The following is a 15,660-nucleotide window of genomic DNA, read 5'->3' on the forward strand; positions in this document are numbered from 1 at the left end:
TCTGCTCCGCTGAGAAGGTCAGGTTGTTGCTGAGGCAGCCATGCACAGGACCTGAACTTCAGCTACCTGAACAGCACAAGCTGTGTTAAAGCCCTGCTCTTGGCCACAGTGGAAGATCCAAGATGGCTTTGAAGCCTCTGGGGTCAGCTTCATGATCTGACTGCGATACTGTGTCAGAACAAGACCTGGTTATATACCAGCTTCTCTCCTCCTTCTCTCTTGCATAGTGCTGTGGTTCCCACTGGAAGAAAACCGAGACATAGGGACCAGAGAGGAGGCACACTCTGACCAAGTTCTTGCTTTGGGTGAGCAGGAGACCAGGACAATGCAGCACACTGTCTGGCACAACCTAGGCACAGCCTGGAGGACTACAAAGCAATAGGATGAAGCTGAAGTACTCGTAATTCCAGGCATGTCATTTGCACGTCCCCTCTTCCAAGGCTGATTGGGGAAGCGAAGTTACTAAGTTTTCTGAATAGCTCAGAGTTCCTCCAAAATCCTCCTCCTTTTGGCACAGTGTGGCCCTTCACCCAGCTCAGGAAAGAGCCAAGGGCTGAAATGCAAGTAAACACTAGACTTGATTGTGAAATGTCTACTGACAGGTTACAACAGGGCATTGCATGGCAGTTAAGCAAAGCATAAATTGATGTCAGACTGAAAATCTAAGATAAGATAATGGAATTATTTGATGGAATTGACTAAGATGGACCTTTAATTTGTTTCTTCTTCCTTCTCCAGAGGAAAAACACCATAAAGATCAAAATTAAAACTGATGTTGAAACAACTCCAGCAATTAGTCCCGTGAAATTCTGATCTTGCCGGATCAGCACTTTTCCAATAACTGTTGACAAAACTTCTTGCTTCCACTGAAAAAAAACAGAAAAAAATAGCATGATGATTTCAAAAGACAAGAAAGAAGTAGATTATTACACGAAAGCATGAGCTGATATCTTCCATATGTATTAAATTTTGCTTTTGTGATGCTGTACTGTGATATGACACTGGGAGTGGAGAAATTATTACATTGGTGTATGCGAAAGCAAATCTACTTTTTAATGATTTATTACATGCCTTCCAGAACTCTGATAGTGACACAGCTCTGTATGTGCTGCACCACACACACGGCACGCACTCACACACGCACGCTGGATAACAGGGTCCCACTGCTACCACATGTGAATTCAAAATGCCAAATTCATACTCTTATTCAAATGGTGCAGAGAAATGTACGGGCCTATGCATATATGGGCTGAGACATATGTTGAAAAAATCCTAGCCCAAATGTCTTTAATATGGGTCCTTCTGGCATAAATGTGGTGTAACATCAAACGCTCTGCTGACAGCGTGCCTGCATTTTAGTTCCCAAGGTCACGTGAGCCTGTCCCTTGCCAGCTCTGAGTTTGCTGACAGTTTAAAGAAGCAAAACAAAAATACAATCCCCAAAATCAACAACCAAACAAACACCGAGCAGCTAACAGGGAAAAACTGTTTCAGGTCACACGGCGCTAGCTCAGTCAGTTGGAACGCATTTGGCCATCTTTTCTCTTCCTCCTGTGGAATTCATTCCTCTGGGTACTGTAATGATGGATTTGCCCGTCAAAAGAGCAAATTTTCTTCTTCACTTGGCAGACTGCAATTTCTGAGGCTCGTTGCCAGTAAACAAGCAGAAACCTTATTTAACCCCTTTATGTTGTGTTCTTTTCTACATACGAAATACATGTCATGCATATCTGTTTCTCAGAGGTTAAGGAGCTATCACATAGTAGAACTGACTGAATGTAGTGTCAGTCCCAGTTGCACATGTAGAAATATGAGCAGGTACAAAATGCAGCATATGCACAAGTATTATACGAACCAAAGCATTTACAGGTCTGGGAAACAGATACGCCAAAAGGAGAGCTGCATCTAATTTTATAGTTTGCCTGATACATCCAAGAAATTCAATTCGTACTTTTCAAAGTAATATTAAAATAAATTAATATTTACTGTATTAATAAAGTGAATTAGTTATTACTATTCATTTAGATTCCAGTAGCACATAGGAATACCATTCATAGCCCAGGATCCTACTGAGATGAATGCCATAAAGACATCATAGAAAAAATAGATGGTCCCTCCTCCAAAGAACTTACATAGACTTTGATCCTAATCACACTTACATGACTGGCAAAGTTTCTGCTGCTTTCAGTGAATCAGACTCTATGATCATAAAATTTCATAGCTTAAAGATAATCCCCTATTTTGTGATTTTCCTTTTTTAATATCAATAAAACCCCAAAGACACTGAAAGATTTGTGTTTTGTTCTATGAATAAATAAGTCAAAACTGTCTACAGTTCAAGTTTGCAGTAGCACTCTGAACGACTCTAGTGAGACCACCTTTAGAGCAATAATTTTAGAACACAAACATTTGTATAAGCGTCTGCATCTTACAAAAATAATTTAATTGAAATTATAAAAAGCAGACAAAAAAATCTTTCAGAAAGGATCTGATCCTCTTGACTGCAGCAGAATTTTTTGCTGAAGGATTTGTGAGCTCCAAGGTAAACCTACTCCAATATAGCCTCCCATTCCTTCCCATATGTTTCCTCTTGCGTTTGGATTAATAACTATAATTTTATTTCTGTGCTTAGTTTAGGTCCTGTTTTGCGTCTAAAGCTCCAGAAAGTCTCTGTGCAAACAGGTAACAGAAACAATGCTGATAATATTTATTTTAAAATAGTCAATATTATTTAAATTTCCCTCCCAAATGAACAGGGATAGTGATATCTCTATAAACATAGGTTTAGGCTTAAATTTCAAGTTTATAAGTTCAATAGTGATATTGGGAATGATAATGAAAATGGCATTACTATCTCATGTGTGGTGTAGCTGCCTCACCTCTATATTTAGCTCACTGTTGGATTTGAGGAGATCGCTGGGAACCGTACACAGAATTGATTCCGATTGCAGAAGGAGGTTTTCGCAGCTTTTATTTCCAACTTTTAGCACCTCTCCTTTAACAGCTTCTGAATCAATATAATTTCCCTTGAAAAAAAAAAAATCAATTTCATATTACATAACCATCTCAGAAAAATCCTTTCATTACCTTGGAAAATGTTTTTAATGGAAAAACAAATGTGAAATAGAAGACTAAAGCAAATTTACATTGCCCTGTCAATATGCATGTATCAGGTTTCTTCATGTAAATGCGAGTTTGACATACAAGCCAGGGGGGGATGATAACGTTTATGGATAAAATCTGCTGTCAGCAATACTCATATGGCCCTTACAGACTTCTAAAAATGTAAATGTCTGAGAGAAAAAAATTCTGTTGGTCCTGTTTAGATTTTTGCATAATTTGCACAAGAAAGGAAGCATTATATGACCATGCTGTTTACACAAAACTGGCAATATATTATCCACAAACTAAAGGCATCTCAAACATTTTGTTTTGCAAGTGGTTATGGTAGCAGGAGTGAAACTTTCAAAAATAACTAATTAATTATAATCATTAAAATGCACAAAATTGTTAAAAGTACATTCTGCAGACCAAAGAAGAACAAACCCTGGTAATAAAGATGACAGCATGAAAAGTGCATTCCCTTCTCAGAAAACCCACTTTCACATCTTAGACTTGGATGAAATACTGATATCATGACAGTAGTGGCCAAAGGCCAAGTTCAGGATCTTTTGTGGTCAGGAGTGCATCAGTATTTCAGAAGCTGCCCTACCCTCTGTGCAGCCCATCTAAAGATGAAAGAACAGGCATATCAAACGGGAGTTAAAGGGGAGAAGGGAGGGCGGGGAGTAACAGTAATATAAGTTGTTCATGTGGGCTGGATCTGGGAGTTTCTTACGAGAAGGGAGGAAGGCATCATGGGTGACACTGGTAGGAGGCCTCATAGATGGGGAAGAAAACAAGAATCACATCCTGAGGGGCAAAAAGTTCTTACTTAGGAATATGTTTTGGGTCTGCTGCAGAATCAGACTGAACCCTGGGAAAATGTTAATAAAAATATAGAAGAGCAAGTTTAATGTCATCTTTTGACTGGCAAAGCCACACCGCAGGTGAGTGCTTTAAATTGCTGGCCAAAAAAGTACATTTTGCACTCTATCTTCTGTCTGCTTTGAGCCATTCTGTTCAGTTTTAATTAAGTACATATTCAATGTTTATTGTTTATTAGTGCGGAGGCTTGCTGCAGATGGTGAGCCATTCATGTTCAAATCTTTCCTTTGAATGATGTACCTCAAGAGACTTGAATGTGGGTCTTCAATCTCCAGGATAAATGTACTGTCCTGGGGAATGTGGGTGAGTGGCCTCACTTTCTCTTTTACACGAAATCTTGCAATTTTTTCTCCACCAAAACTGATACTTACCCAAAGGATAAAAAAAAATCATACTGACAATTTTTAGGTTCCTAAGCAGAGCAGGTTGACTTGGGAAGAATGAGGAGTGACTGCAGCTGCAGAGCTTCCACTTCAGCCTGCTTGGAAATACCAGGATTTCCATATTGCACTCTCTAGGATCAGACACTGAGAGAAATACTATTTTCTATGTAATGCGGAAGAAGATTGAAAATAGAGTGACCTATATATAGACGAGTTCCTTAAGATTCTCTCCTAAAGAATGTGTTGTACTGGCTTAGCAATAAAGTAGGCAATTTAGTAAATCTTGTCCTACTCTTAGTATTAGGGCAGATGTGCCAGAGGACAGCCAAGATCTCAGATGTGATGTGTAACATGGAATGACAATTGTGCTAATTGTTTCTCTAGTGGACGATTTATATTTATAAATATGATTTAGTCACATAGTGGCCCACTCTTAGGCCTCCTCTGGAAGCAGGCACAGAGACCCCATACCAGCTTGGTGCAAGAGCACAACCCCTGACCAGGCAAGGCCTCTGGGCAGACTGAGGTAAGAAGTTGTTTCTTTCCTTATTTGGTGGTTATTTGTTGTTGTTGTTTGTTTTTCCCGTAGCTAGGACACACTGGGCCATCAGCAGGCCACTGTGCAAGTCTGGGTCAGTGGCTTCTGCAGGAGGCAGCAAGTAGACTCTGTCCTCTTGAGCAGACTCAGGTCTTGGGTCATCCCCAAAAGCAAAACACCAGAATTTCTCCTGCCCTGAGATCTTCCTGAGTTGGCAGGAGACGGGAGCACTTCCAAAGTGGCATCTTCACGGTGTTGAAGCAGGGAAGTGCCTCAAGCCACTCTGCCATGACCCCTCTGACTGGGGCATGATGGGCACTGAGAGACTTCAAAGAGACACATACTTGGCAGAGGAAGACAGCGATGATGTGGGACCTTGAGAGGCTCAGTAGTGTGGAAGACAAAAAGGCTGGCACTGAAGACAAGAAGGGCTGGCACTCGTGGCATACAGTTCCCTGTGTTTTAGATAGAAGACTTAATGTTTTCTTATGTGTAACATTTTCTCACAAAAACATCTTATGGTCATCAGGGGAAACCAAATAGAACCTTTCAATTGGTACCCACTGTCATTTGATGAAAGCCAAAGATGTCACACTAGATTAGTTTGATTGAAAAACTTGTGATAAAAGTTCCCTCCGCCCCTCTGAAACTAATTAAGAAAAAGATAAAAGAACTTTGGTTTGGTAGAACAGACTGTTCACTGAAGCAAGCTGCCATTTAATTTCATGCTGAGCTTGCTTAATTACTGCACAAAATATGACCATGAGGCATGTAAACTTGTGTGGGGGTATTTTTGAATGCGGGTACAGAGCGAGGGAAAAGTGTTGCCAACATGACTTGTAATGATCTTTTGGCTCCTGACTATAATTTCTGAAAGTTGCCTCAATGTTTTGGTAGAAGCATACCACTATAACTAATTCTATTTAGAGGAAGATGTTAAATTAGTGCTTGTTCATGTTTTGTTCTAGGAGGCCAGCTTTCACTAATGTTATTCTCCGGTTGGTTGCCAGGAAATAATCAGGGCATTAGCCTTAGGTAGACATCTCTGCCTCGGGTGCCATGACTACAGGTGACATCAATGCTACAAAATTGTGACTTTGGTCAGTCGTCAGTGGGACAATCCTCAGCCAGACTTTCTCTTCTGGATGGCTTCTTCCCAGCAATAAATAGCACCAGGGACTTCTCCTTCTGGGAGACTAAAATGTTCAAGAGTAAAAGAAGACAGTAACAAACCACCTAATTGTTAACCTAATTCCCTGGGAAGATTATGGAGCAAGTACTCATGGAAGCTTTTCCAGGCAGAGGAAGGGCAACAATGCAACTGAAAAGAGCCAGCATATGTTCCTAAGGGCGCATTTTGCCTGAGCAGCCTGTTTGCCTTCTATGAAGAGATGACTGGTTCTCTAGATGAAGGGCAAGCACTGGACAATGCTTACCTTGATTTTAGCAAGGTTTGCAACAGAGTTTGTTGTAGCATTGAAAACAAATTGGGATGTTATGGACTGGATGGATGGACCATAAGGTAGGTGAAAAACTGGCCATCTGCTCAAAGGTTAGAAGTCTAACAAGTGGCATTCCTCAATGGCTGATAACGGGACCAATACTGCTTTAAATATTTATGAATAAACTGGACAAAGAGACAGGATGTACTTTCAGATTACATCAAATTTAGGAAAATGACTGATACATTGGAGGGCAGGACCACTGCTAAGCGTGACTGTGGCAAGCTGGAGGAGTGGGCCAATAGGAACCTCATAAATTCAACAAAGACAGATGCAAAGTCCTGCACCTGGGGTGGAATAACCCCATGCACCACAACAGACTAAGAACAGCAAGGTAGAAAGACACTCTACAGAAAAGGAGTGGCCCTTGTTGACAACGAAGAGATATGAGGCAGCAGTGTGCCATTGTAGTGATGAAGGCTCACCACATAGTCTAGCAGCAGCAGCAAAGCCAGTTGATTAAAGGTGATTGTTTTCCTCTGCTCAGGGCTTGTGAGACCACACGTGAAGAATTGTGTGGAATTTTGATCCCCACAGAATAAGAGAGACACTGACAAACTGGAGGAAGTACAGCAGAGAGACACTGAGCTGGGAAGGGAGCCGAAGCCCAGGATGCACAATAAAGGGCTAGTGGAACTGAGTTTTTTAAAGCTGTAAAAATCTCCATTCTTGGAGATTTTCAAAACTCATCTCGACAAGGCCATAGGCAACCTGACCTAATTTTTAACATAGCCCTGTTTTGAGCAAGGGTATTGGACTATGAAGACCTCCAGAGGTTCCTTACAATCTACGTTATTCTATGATTCTTCTCAAATTAGTCCTCTTTCCAGTCATTTGATATGCATGACCGGGAAAACACTGAGCCATGCAGCAGCTCTATATTCCCAGCTCTCCATTGACCTGCACACCAGAACTCTCTCTAACATTTCTCCGTAACTGAACAGGAAAATTGCTCTGCATTGAGGAAGGGGTGATTGTACGGCCACAAGTTCCAAGTAGAAAATCAAAGAAATAAGTAGAAAATCAAAGAAATAAAAATCAGGCTGATTATTCTTTGGAATTTTCACAAAACACTTTGTGGAGACAGAACAATATTAAGAGAGTTTGACTGGAATGCAGCATGGCTGACAGAGACTCTGAGGTAACTCCCTCTGATTTGCTGCAGCTCAGGAGCTGGCCCGCTGGACCATCTTGGAATGAAAGACCTCAGGGCTTCAAGCTTTCATGGCTGTCAAAGGGGAAAAGAGTTCGGGCTTACAGAGCTATGGAGCAGCTACACAAAGCATTAAGGCTGCTTCTCTTCTGTAAAGCATTTTTTATAGATTATATTCTATGTAAATTATAGATATTCTATATAAATTATAGATACTCTATATAAATCTCATGTGCATAATAATACATTTTCATAAACTTTCATTATAAATTAGAAATACTTGTATTTATGCTATTCCTATTTGATACTCAGAAAAGCACTAGATTCAGGAAATCAGACTCTTGCAAAATAGATTTAACTTTCTCTGCAGCACTCTAGCAGAGAGCAGCCTGTGCCCGCAAGGACCCTGAATTCCAAAGAGATGTTTCTCAGTGCTGTGTAGGCCATGCTCTGTGCTCTTTGAACAAGCACTCAGCATCAACTTTGCATTTTTCATGGATCCGTAAATATTTAGGCTACAGTGATGACTGATCCTCATGAGTGACTTTGCGCACAGGCCAGAGTTTCCCTCAGCTCTAGAAAGCCAAAGCTGCTAGGCCACTTTCTAAAAGATGCCACTTTCTAAAAAATGCAACTCCGCATCTTTTGTGAGGAAGGACACAGAGCCCTGTGACAGTAAGATCTGGGACTTTCGTGCAGACCACACACTGCAGGTTCTGGGCTGATGGCCATGTTTAATACTGAACTGGTGACGCAGCTCGTCACAATCAGAGGCGGACTCAGCGTGGTCCTCCCATGTGGATGAGGAAAGCCCCTCTCCCACCCCACCTGATGGCAACAACCGCCCTGCATCTTCTAAGTTGTAACAGTTGGGGGCTTGGATGAATGCAGTACTGAACACACTGCTCTCCACCTCCCCTCTGCCTGTGCTTCCTTGGCGCTTCCTTTACTTCACCAAAATGTCTGTTCCACACTGCACTGCTGATGTGCGCTTGCAGTAATAGAAATAATAGAATAATAGAAAAAAAGTATTTCAACATTTCTTACCTTAATTTCCAGAACGTTTTGGTTGCCTCTTGAGATGAACACCGGCTTTTCAAAATGCTTAAATACAGGATTATTCACATAATCAAAATCAAAGTACAAAGAGCTGACACCATCAAAAATAAAGAACACTTTGGTTACAAAGGGTGGTTGGAGATCGAAGGCTTTCAGTGAAGGTGTTGTACAGCAGATTATCTCTGAGCTGGAGCGGTGGCTACATGCCTGTGGGTAAGAAAGAAAGAGGTAATTGAGTAAGTACGTGCATAGGAAGTCACTGAACATAGAACATAACTGTTCTATAACAATACACATATATTGAAAAAATAAACACCACAGGTCTTGTTCTTCTTTAAGCAAAGTGAAATCCTGATCAGTGCTACACAACGTTTATTTAGAGCTGGGAGAAAACTTTAAAATCTTTATGTCAATGGTGTTTTCACTCTTGTAGAGGAAATGTTCAAGTAAACAAGCTTCCTGGTCCGATTGTTCACAGCACTTTTAAAGTAAATATTTTGCAGATAATTAATGGAAAATGATTTCCAAAGCCAAGGACTATCAGGAGGCTATCCTGATGTACTGAGCTGTACTGGGACACAAAGCAGCCATAATTCAGCTTACCCAGCCTATGTCGGAGTGACTGCCACATGGATTTCTCTTACTTTTTTTGTTACCAAAGCCAAAAGCAAGGGTAAAAAGAAGGTAAAAACAGGGCCAACTAATCTGAAATAATGGAAAACAAAAATAAAGCACCATTTATGCACAGTGTAGCTAAGCCACTATTTTTCCAGAAAGACTACAGATGCTGTGAGAAAGCACTTAAAAGCAAAACCACCATGAGGTTCTGGGCCATGAAAGCTCAGCAAAGTGTATCTTCTTTCAAAAGAATGTATGTGTAAGGCTCCAGAGATGTGGTATTTGGAGCCTGGGTATGCTAGTGTCATGCAAGTCCCTCCTAGGAGTGTTGACTGTGGGACACACTTCACACTGTAACTCCTTGGACCAGCAGGGATGAGATGTTTGCCACTCGTTGCACAGGAGACACCTGACAACGAGTGTGAAGCCGCGCTTGCCCTCACTCTGTCATTGTTCCTTGAGAGGGCCTGATCTAGAGGTGTCTCTCAGGGGAAAGCTGCTGGTACTCCAGAAGACCTGCCAGGGCTTCCTTTGTACTGTAGAAGTGTGATCCAGTGTGAAATGTCTGCCCAGGGTGCTTCCCTCTAACCCATACCACCTTGACACAGGACTCGTGCGACAAGAAGACAGACACAGGTCTGTGCTGTAAGGATCACTGTGTTGCAAGCAAGGCAGCAGGGGTTTGCAGGGTTTGTAAGCAGCCTGATCTGAACTGGAGTTTGGGCAGTTTGCAGGGATAATGGGAATCCTTGCAGATGGGATTCATCCAGCCTTTATCCAGACACCTGCACTGGAGTTAGTCGTCTGAACTGCCCTCAGTCAGCATAGGGAAACAGGTCACCTAGAAGTGCGATTCATCTGATCTGTTTTAGACAACAGTTTGAATTAGATTAACGGTGCTCTAGAAGGGTCGACTTCTCTCTCTTGACTCTGAAGGTTTCTACATAAGTAATTTGATTATAATGTCAACAGCACATCCACAGGCATTGACAGGAGGCAGGTGGGTGCGGGGCAGCATCATGCAAAACGCAGAGTGGCTTGTTTGTGATTGTCTTGTGTACTCCCTTCCCTGTGCCTCCCTTTTGCGCTGCCTACCGTGGATATGGTTGAAGGACTTCTGGCACAAACAGAGTTGTTTCAGCCCTGCAGAAGTATTTCTCTTCTGACTATATAAACCTTCTGTAAGTAGTTCCCTGTACACTGTGCCCTGACAGCAGAGATGACACTTTTTTCTTTTTCTAATATAAATAGAGTGGCTGACATGTGCCCTGGTAAGAGTGGGGCTTAGCTCATAGTCATCATAAGTATTACATTTGTTCTACAGGAACTTTCCCTGGAAAATCACCAGTGCTGTTGAATACCTTTGCATATCTAGAGAAGGCCAACAAATATATATTCTTCTGTTGTGTTTTTCAAATTAAATTGGTTCTGATTATAAAATGCTGCCTGAAGAAGTTGTGAAATTAGTTTACGTTCGTCTCTAATATGCTAAATTAATGCAATGTAATTTTGCTCTTTCAAATCAGTGACATAACCTTTCAAGCTACATCAGTTATATACCCACGTTAGCTTGAAAAGTGGGATTAAATTAGTTATCTACAAATCAGCACTTTTTCTTATCACCAGAGCAATTCATGTTTCTGTGCATAATATTATGTAATCTTGAATGTGAGAAACATGTTGAAGGCTCTGAAACTGAGCACTAGAGTTTTAGAGCTCTACTGCAAGGGTTACATGTCTGTGAGCTGTGAGTTCAGCACTCGGTTAAACAGCTTGGTGCGGGTCTCAGAGATGCTAATGGCACTTGCACCCATGTAACTAATGGTCCATTTAGATTCTTAGCACAAATTCAGAAATATTTGTGCATCCTCCATGAAAACAAGATAATCTGTGGGACACAAGACAAAGCAGATTTTTGCTCCCTTTTCTTACAGTATTAGACTGTTCTTCCTCTTTTGAGTATCTTGTTATACACCTTTGACCATATCTCAGGCTTTGTTATATCACATGGATCTAGAAATTCGTTTGAATCAGTATGGTAATAATAAGATGAATCATTAGTGTAATGGATGATCAAGCCATACTTTTCCATGATACATGAATATTTGTAAAGATATCTATCATTTTGTGTCGATTCTGAAAAGGGATTACTAAAATATATACAATTATAAAACCAAATATGTCTCAGATAATCATGATATTTATTTGATTAATGTAAATTCATTAGACTTTTTATCTACTGTAGAGTAGTGATGTCCCTTAAATGAATAGCAGTGGTATTTATAACTTTGTTTGTGGCTATCTATTAGAATCAGATACTTTACTTTATCAGGCTGGTCTCTGAAGAGGAAGCTTTCAGAAAATGATAAAAATCTAATAATACACTTTGGAGGGGATGCAATGTGACTGATTGGTAAGGTCAAGAAAAATCTTATTTGCAATGCCCTTATTGGTACATGATTTGACATGACATTTTTACCTTGAAATTGGTTTTAGCAATTGAAGAATATGATGGTTTAGTTTTCAAGAAATATTGGATTGAAGATCTACAAGAAAAAAACCCTAATTCAATCTATTGCCTTCTCAATTAAGATACTGCCTATCACCCAGCACCTTTAAATTTTATTTAATTAGGCTTTAAAGTACATTCACTTTAAAAGCTAAGCCTGCTTTCTTCTTGTGACTATAATCTACATCTGAAGACAATGAGGAAGAAAAGATGTAAAAATTATGGAACATTTCACAAGCATAAGTAAATACTATACCCCAAAGGGAATAATAATCCATTGCACAATGCATATGACTCATGACTTAAAGGTATGTATTCTTGTTTCATTTGTAAAATACGACCCTTGAGGCAATTAATTCAAACCTGACCTACAGCATCTGAACTTCGGTGCCCAATTCAATATTTTTTTGTCTGGTAGAACAACAGAAAAAGTATGAGGGAGGATCTCTGAGCTCCAGAGGTCTCCCAGCAGCTGACCCAGATAAGAAAGGGCAGCTGGATGTGTATTACATGATCTGTAGCAGTCAGAAGGGAGAAAAGGGCCAATTTATCCTTTCATAAAAAGTAAACTTTTGGAGTTCCAGTGAGTAATGAAAGATGAATGAGGTTAAAAGCAGACCAGGAGACTCTCCAACCATCTTTGCCAAAGGATGATTTCTCAATAAAAAGAGATGAGAATTCAGGTCCAACTTGAGGGAAGCCCACTCAGAAGGCTTTTTTGTGTAGGTGAGAAACCGAGCAGTGGCACTCAAGGAGGGTATCTTGAGGATTTTTCAGAGAACTCATTGGCTTTTGCTGCCATTTCAGGTAGTGCAATGCATGGCACTAATGAATTGGTAGCATTTTTATTCCAGTTGTCTTCTTAAATGAAGGCATGGGAGATGATACTTCTAGTCTATTAGATCACTGGACCAGAAGGTAGAGTACAACTTCTCCTTCTCCTGTGTCAGTCCTTTGCACAACATAAATCTAAAATACTCACCAGGCTTGGGATGGTTGATGTACCTGCTAGCACCACATCCCTGGCACCCTGGTGATTTCACAGCATGGGCTTTTCCCTGACACCCCCTGCTGCACTCTTTCCTTCGCAGGAGATGTGCATGAGATGCAGAATCAGCACAGACAGAAAAGCCAATGGTTCTTCCATGCTTTGCTGGGCTTCTGGGCAGCTTTATGCCACAGAGTCGACACAGATAAAGGATCCAACTGGGTGTCTTCAGATAGGTAGTCAGGAATACCTTTGATAATCACACACTCAACATTCACAGTTTCTAGGCAATTTCTTCTGTCATTAGGTAATAAATCTAAGGTAGACTTTCACAGGTGAATTCTAGGCATTTTGATGAGCATTATGAGTATGGATTTTTCATGCACTTGTAAACATTTAAGGAACTTTACGGTATTTTTAAATTCTCCTGTAATACAGCAGGAAATGGCATCTAGCAGGGAGCAATTAAGAAATGTTGAAGATCATTCAAGAGACTACTTACTGAAGAGATAATTAAAAGTCTGTGGAAAGAGATGATCTTGTATAGCTACAGGGTCATTTATTGAAGGTGATGCATTAAAAGGTGCTTCTCCCCAGTTTGGCAACCTTGCACATATTGGGGCACTCATGGTTAGAAGAGATTAAACAGTGGGAACATAGATCCAAATTAGTTAATGGTTAGAATAATAGAAATGCTACAGTAAACAATCCCTGAATGACCACTTGTTTACTATCGGGGAATCAATGCAAAGTACAGGCTTTCAAAGAGAAAATACTGGCCTCAAGTGCTCCAGAAGCAGAAGAATCATCTAGAATGACTTATAGCAGAGGTTAGAAGACACTTATTTTGTAAACAGGCTCCTGATCAAACAGCATTCCAAACTGTGCAAAGCTTTTTTACAAGCACAATGCAAAGTAAAAGGAAGGAAAGAGCTGCTTCCCCCCTTGTGCACCTCACACAGGAACTGGACATGTGTGCCGAAGTGAGAGGGTTTGTGTATCCTTATGCATTATTTAGAGCTTTGGGGAATTTATGCAGCACTGCGTAAATCCATATTTTTTTGTTCCTTGTCAGAACAAATGGTCAAAAGAACTCATGAAATAGAAATTTAAAAGAAATACACTGCAAGTATTGAAACATATGGTTCAACAACCAGAACATTTTTTACATTCGTTGAAATATCAAATTCAAAGAAGGCAAAATGTATTATTTTGATAGCGTTAACATAGATTGTAATATAAACACAAGTAGTGTGAACACAGTATTGAATAATTTTAAGGAAATGTAACTAAATATGAAACGAAAGTGATAAAGTTGAAGCAAGGCATTTTTGCATTATACAAGAAATATGTTCAGAAATACTGAACTTCACATGTTAGAACTGAAAAGCTCAACTTAAAGGTTTCTTCTATAGGAGACTGGCATTTTGCCCCCAAAATTTTTCAGTCTCGATGAAACTGCATTTCTTATGGGGACTTGTTCCGGAAAAACTCTTATACCAGTTGTACCGCTCATCTCTTCCACCGGGATGGAAAGAAACAAGCGGAGAAGATCAAATGCTACAGGGCGCATCAGTTGGCTCTGCTCCCTGAGGCTTTGGGATGCAGAGCAGCCCCAGCAGCTCCTGCTGCCTACAGAAGTGACCCTCCAGTCACACTGTGACTCCATCAGGGCTCTAGGCCACAATTAATCCAGAGGGAGTGATTTAAGGATCTGGAGACAGAGAGCTGACAGGAGAAGGTGAGACCTCTTTTAAATTGGGCACCATCAGTTTTAGGCAAATGGGAGAGGGTCTGGGAGGTGGCAGAAAGAATGAGCAGAGCTCTAGGGAATAAACTTATTGGGAGAATTTGAACCGGTTTGGTTTGTTTTAACTGGAAAAGAGAAAGGCTGAATCATAATGTAGTGCAAATATGTAAAATTAGTAGGAGAGACTGGTAACCTGTTGTTTGTGTCCACCGAGGGTCAAACAAGAAGATAGCTAATTAGCAGCTAGGATTTGGGTTAATTATTAGAAAGAAGTCTTTCCAAACCACTAGGTAAGCAGGTAGAGCAGCTCTCCCCAAAGCTTGTTTAAGCAAGGTTGGGAAATTTCTTTCACAAGAAGCTTTAATAACAGCCTAGACAAACATCCGTCAGGCAGTGGTCTGGCTACGTTAGCTCCTGCTGCAGGGAAGCGGGCCAGGCCAGGTCTTTGTGGTCCCTCCCAGCTGTACTTTCCTTTGATGCTTTGGGATGTGTTTCAGTGCTAGCTTTGGTTTTCCCAAGAGCCAAAGTTTCTGAATGCTGACAAAAGCAGCTTCTTGAAGGAGGCTGGTGAGAGAAAACTGAAAAGAAAAAGGGCTTAAATAGGAAGTAAAAAAAAATGACTCAGCTCTCCTCTCCCAAACTAAGGAGGCAAAAAGATATATAACCTCAGCTATAGGACTCCCAGAAAATTTTGGGTTGTATCGTAGTGTTTGCCTGGGTTCGGCCTATTCAGGACCACAACCTGTTTTCTCACTTATAAATGGCATAGCTGGTCATGCCAGTGCTCTGGATCCCTGCTGGAAATAGCACATCATGGTTGTTTATTTTTGCAATGACTGGATGAGAACTTGTTTTTTTGGCATATCACTCATGCATAAGGCCCAGAATCTCCTGTGCAGGACAGGGCAGGCTGCAGCCATAGGCATCCTCTGCCAGCAATTTCCTCTGTTACACAGTGCACTCTTGTTTTGCCACTTATAAATCTTCCTCTTCTCCCTGAGAACTAATATCCTTCCTTGAAAAATAAGCTCAAGGTAAAGACTAATGGCAGAACAAATGGCAAGCAGATCTGGGCTGCCACAATGGCAGAGAAAGCCACCGAGTGCCAGAAGATTTTAATTTCAGTAGAGCAAAATATATTGCTTGGACAGTGTCAAAGTATAAAACACTCAA

The 15,660-nt window shown here is 40.8% G+C and overlaps 1 protein-coding gene across 4 annotated transcripts in view; it reads right to left on the reverse strand.

Moving 5' to 3' along the window:
* MET (MET proto-oncogene, receptor tyrosine kinase) overlaps positions 1-15,660 on the reverse strand; it is a 91,244-nt gene that overhangs the window by 13,922 nt on the left and 61,662 nt on the right. For all 4 annotated transcript variants that reach the window (XM_082057054.1, XM_082057053.1, XM_082057056.1 and 1 more), the window contains 3 exons: positions 8,611-8,829; positions 2,880-3,026; positions 710-866 (listed from right to left, as the gene is read on the reverse strand). In XM_082057054.1, the coding sequence (XP_081913180.1) occupies positions 710-866; positions 2,880-3,026; positions 8,611-8,829 (523 nt within the window). The remainder of the gene's footprint in view (positions 1-709; positions 867-2,879; positions 3,027-8,610; positions 8,830-15,660) is intronic.

Source organism: Streptopelia decaocto (assembly GCF_964273445.1).
Source record: "Streptopelia decaocto genome assembly, chromosome: 1".
Taxonomy (NCBI): Eukaryota; Metazoa; Chordata; class Aves; order Columbiformes; family Columbidae; genus Streptopelia; species Streptopelia decaocto.